A 4,873-nucleotide genomic window follows, 5' to 3' on the forward strand; every position below is an offset into this window, starting at 1 on the left:
CACACTTTGGTCTTCGTTCTTCTTGAGTTTCATGTGCTTTGTATCTTGTATCTTGGGTATCCTAAGTTTCTGGGCTAATATCCACTTATCAGTGAAGGTTCAGAGATCTTGAAGAAGGGAGGGTGCAAAGATTATGAAAGCCCAGAGGTGGTGGATAACATCAAAGAAACAGTGTTTTCCAAACACATTCTACCACACCCACCTCAGCAGTGGGAATTTTAAACATGCTTTAAAAAATATTCACATGAATGTTCATAGTGGTATCTATAATATCATAAAAGTTAGAACATAAATGCCCAACTGATGACTCAATAAATATTCACACCATTAAATACTATTTAATCCATCCTTCAATAGTAAAGACATCTAAGATATCTTAAATTAAGAAAGCCAGTAACAAAAGAATATTACATGGCTACACTTAAATGTCAAGAGTCAGCAAATCTATAAAGTCAGAAGACAAATGGCTTCCAAAGGTGGGTTACTCATGAATAAAGAATATGTAATGTATGCTAATGAGCTGAGAAGTTTTGGGGGGGCTGTGGGAGGTAGTTAAATGTTCTACAATTAGTGGTAAGTGCTGTACAACTGTTACATTAAAAAACAAAACACTAAATTGGAGAGTTACAAAGAGAGAATTTTATGATGCATAAGTTAAATCCCAATAGAAAAAAAGAAGACTAAGCAACCCAATTTAAAGTAAACCAAAGATCTGGCCATTTCACTGACAAACAGCAAAAATCATGAAAATGTACCCAACACCCAGTAGCAAAGAAGCTGCAAATTAAAGGCTTAATTAATCACAGTGCTTAATACTACATACCTACTGGAACATCATTTTAAAATACTATTTTAGGGGTAGGAAGATGGTTTAGCAAGTAAAGTGTTTGCTACAGAAACTCAAGAACTGGAGTTCACATCTTCAAATTTTACATAAATGCTAGGTGGGCATGGAGGCCCTCCGTAATTCCAGCCTCCAAAGGGTTCCTCAGAGCAAGCTTAGAAAAATAAATAAATAAATAAAATAAAAGCATTTTATTTGGCTTCAAGATTCTGAATGTTGAGAGTCCATGATGGCAGAGCAAAGGAACAGCTGAGAGCTCATGTCCTGATCTACAACCACCAGGCAGAGGCACTGAGAGTGTTCAAACCTCAAAGCCAGCCCCCAGTGACACACACACCTCCTCCTCCAGCACCTCCTCCTCCTAATCATTCCCAAACAGTTCCACAAACTGGGGATCACCAAGTATTCACACGTGCAAGCAACCATGTATACCTGCATACTGCATACACACGCAACAAAAACCGTTTTAGAAGTGAGGCTAGCAAATGCTCAAGGATAGTGCACAACTAAATCTTGATACAAAACTGGTGATAGTGCAAGATAATATAACCATTTCAGAAATCAGTGTCAAGGTGTATTAGTTAAGTTTGAGGGCTGGATTCATGGGGGGGCAGGGACCATAATAAAATGCTCGAGACTGGTTCTTATAGACAAAATAATATATTTGGCTCAGCTTTGCAGGCTGAAAATTCAAACAGCATAACAGTAGCTATGGTGAAGATCTCACACACACACACACACACACACACACACACACACACACACGAGAGAGAGAGAGAGAGAGAGAGAGAGAGAGAAGAAAGAAAGAGAGGCAGAGAGAGACAGAGTCAGAGACAGAGACAGAGAGACACACACAGAGAGTCAGAGAGAAAGCTCACAAAAAGAAACTGAAAGCTAAGGTGAGAGGCCACTATGCCTTGTTAGGCCTACATCTAAAAGATCCAGCACCTCTTATCATTGCCAGACTAGGGGCTAAGCTTCCAACATAGAACTTTTAGAAGACAATCAGACCTTAACCAAATCATATCATTTCACTTCTCATAAAGTTACATATTTACTTACCACTCACAATCCCACTGTTAGGTATTTACTCCAAAGAAAGAATTTATGTTCACACTAAAAACTGATGCAGCTTTCCCTTTAACTGCCAAAAAGGAAACACTGCAAAGATGGCAAACCTGTGTTTATAACAAGCCATAAAGTCCTGCGTACATCACCTAGTCCTGCCATTCCCATACTTCTGAGCAGGACAAGGTGATGTATGCAGGACATGAATGACGCATGGATGACTTCTCTGCATTCTGTTAAGAAGCCTGACTCAAGCCACTACACAGAAGCCGAGTGTGATGGCACAGGCCTTTAACCCCAGCACTCAGGAACCGAAGCAAGAAGATTCTAAGTTCCAGGCCAGCCTGGGCTACATAAAGCTACATAGTCAAAGGATTCAGTTTATAACACTCTTTTTTTTTTTTTTGGTTTTTCGAGACAGGGTTTCTCTGTGCAGCCCTGGCTGTCCTGGAACTCACTTTGTAGACCAGGCTGGCCTCGAACTCAGAAATCTGCCTGCCTCTGCCTCCCGAGTGCTAGGATTAAAGGTGTGCATTAAAAATAAAAGCAAACCAGCAGACTGTAAACAGATAAGTAGTTGCCACTCCAGGAAGAATCAATTACAAAGAAATAGAAGAGGGAATTTCCTAGGCTTGTAGTCTTTTTGTATCATTATTGAGATAGTTTGAAACATTCTTAAGGTTTATAAAAAAAAAAAAAAAAAAAAAAAAACCTATTCACAAGACTCAACTTTATTTTAGGTCAACTTTAAATACATAAATTTGCACAGCCTGCACCTTAAATGTAAAAAACATTTCACTACAAATCAAACCACTATTCAAGTAACTTTTTCTTGTTCATTTTATTGTTTTCATCTGTATGTATAAGTGTTTTGCCTGTGTGTGTGTCTGTGCACCACACGCTTGTGTGCAGTGGCCCCTAGAGCCAGAAGAGAAAGACAGATGCCCTGGGAGAGATGATTGTAAGCTGTCATGTGGACACCAGGCTTGGATCCAAGTCATCTGGAAAGGCAGCCAGCGCTTTTAACCACTGAGCCATCTCTCCAGGTACCAGCTCAGATAGTCTTCCAGGCTTTTTTCTGAGCTATAGAGTTTTGTTATCTTCACTCTGCAACTGAGAAGCAGCGCAGATTAAGCAACTTGCAAGCATCTGATCTCAAAGAGGCTGTGCTAGCTCTTACAGATCAATTGCCCACGTTATCATGGAAGAAGGTACCTAGCTACATTGAGGGCTTGTTTGTTTAATAAAACTAAATTACTTGTTTTCATTATTTCAAAAATGAGAAGGCTCGAGATAAACGAGAACTTTTAGAAAGCTTTAAGTAAGTACATTATCAGAGAATGCACACACTATTTACACAAATAATTAACCCTAACTTTGGCCTGGAACGTTCATTTCAAAAAAGGCCTCTACTTGCTAATAGCTACTTAAAATAAACAAGAGTGTGATACAACACAGATGGAAGCACCAAAAATAAGACACTGTATTAGGTAAACCATTGCAATGAAGGGGGTAGATGCAGCCCTTCCCATCTAAGCAACAGAGAGGAGTGCTCATCACGTCTTCGTCAGGTCGGAGAAACGGAAAGCCCAAATTACATTTTGCCCGTCTGTTTTCCTGCATTTTCTTTTCGTTCTTTTTAAAAACAAAAAAACAAAACAAAACAAAAAACCTCAGGTGTTACAAACACCCACATTCCCACCTGGTCAGGCTGCGACCTGAAGATCTAAGTAACTCTGAGATACTCTGAAAGGGGCTTTCCTTTCCTTTTATTCCCCTTGTCATTTGCCTGTCCCAGCTAAGCAACACCCAAGTTCAAGTTCAGTGGCCTGGCCGGACCGGAACTGGTCTAGAAAGCACGGTGAAGTGGGGCAGGGAAGGGACGAAGAGAGTCTTCGCGGACGGCGCCTGGCCTTCACGTGCAAGTCGGCGTGCGACTCCCCGTGGGCTCGCCCGAGCCTTCCTGACAGCCCGGGGCGAAACTGCCAGGGATGCCTCCCTTGCCCAGCGGAGGCCAAGGGTCACCAGCACCGGGCCCCACCGGGACGCGAGGCTTCAGCCAGCGCCTCCCCCAACCTCACGGCTCGCGCCGCCCGCCCGCCCGCCCGCCCGCCCGGGAACCGCCGCCCCGCTTTACATAACTTGAAGGGCGAGGCGGGCAGCTGCAGGTGGCGGCGCCGGGCTGGCCAAGGACCGAAGCCACGAGAAACCGCGCCGCCGTCGCCCGCGACCCTGGAGCGGCGACCCCGTTACCTTTCCAGATGCCCAGGGAGAGCTGGGACTCGTCCAGGTTCACCACATAGTCTCCCAGGAACCGGTTCAACACTTCCACGACCACCGACTCGAATACCATTTTTTTTTCTCTCGGCCGCGGAGGGCACCGCGGCACTACCCGGGCTGCTCCTCCCTCGAGACGGCTCGGCTTACCAGCTCCCGGCCCGCTCCAGCTACGGTGCCGGTGCTGCCGGGTCCCCTCAACCCGACCGCGAGCCCCACAGAAGGAAGGTAGCCGCTCGCACCACGCGTGCGCAGCTCGGACTGCGCGTGGGGGCGTGACCGACGCGGAACTGGAGGCGCGGCCCGGAGCGAGAGCGAAGGACGGCGGCTGCGCAGCCGCGGGCCCGCCCTTGCCCGCGAGCGGACCGCCGGGCCTCTCCCGCCGGCCGCGCCTCCTATCCGTCGCTTAGCAACAGAACTCCAATCGAGCGCTAGAGACCCCGCCCCGGAACGATTCTCCTTTTTACCCCCAGCGAACTTTCTCTAGGAGGCGGGGCATGGAGGAACGCGGATTCGGAAAGAGAAATACTAAGATCGCGGGATCCAAAGAGTGGAGAGTGTACAGCTTGGTGCGAGGTTGCGGGAAGTTTCCTGAGGCAGTTTCCCAGGACGCTTTTCCCCCATTATTACCAGTTGTGAGGTTCGGCCAGCCTCGATGCTTGGGTACTTCCTGACGTTCTCCCG

The 4,873-nt window shown here is 46.1% G+C and overlaps 1 protein-coding gene across 3 annotated transcripts in view; it reads right to left on the reverse strand.

Annotated features, from left to right (window-relative positions):
- The window catches only part of Vps13a (vacuolar protein sorting 13 homolog A), a 168,703-nt gene extending 164,248 nt beyond the window's left edge, over window positions 1-4,455 (reverse strand). For all 3 annotated transcript variants that reach the window (XM_021151796.1, XM_021151798.2, XM_021151797.1), the window contains exon 1: window positions 4,166-4,455. In XM_021151796.1, the coding sequence (XP_021007455.1) occupies window positions 4,166-4,265 (100 nt within the window). In that variant the 5' untranslated portion in view covers window positions 4,266-4,455. The remainder of the gene's footprint in view (window positions 1-4,165) is intronic.
- Window positions 4,456-4,873: the final 418 nt, after the last annotated feature.

Source organism: Mus caroli, chromosome 19 (assembly GCF_900094665.2).
Source record: "Mus caroli chromosome 19, CAROLI_EIJ_v1.1, whole genome shotgun sequence".
Taxonomy (NCBI): domain Eukaryota; kingdom Metazoa; phylum Chordata; class Mammalia; order Rodentia; family Muridae; genus Mus; species Mus caroli.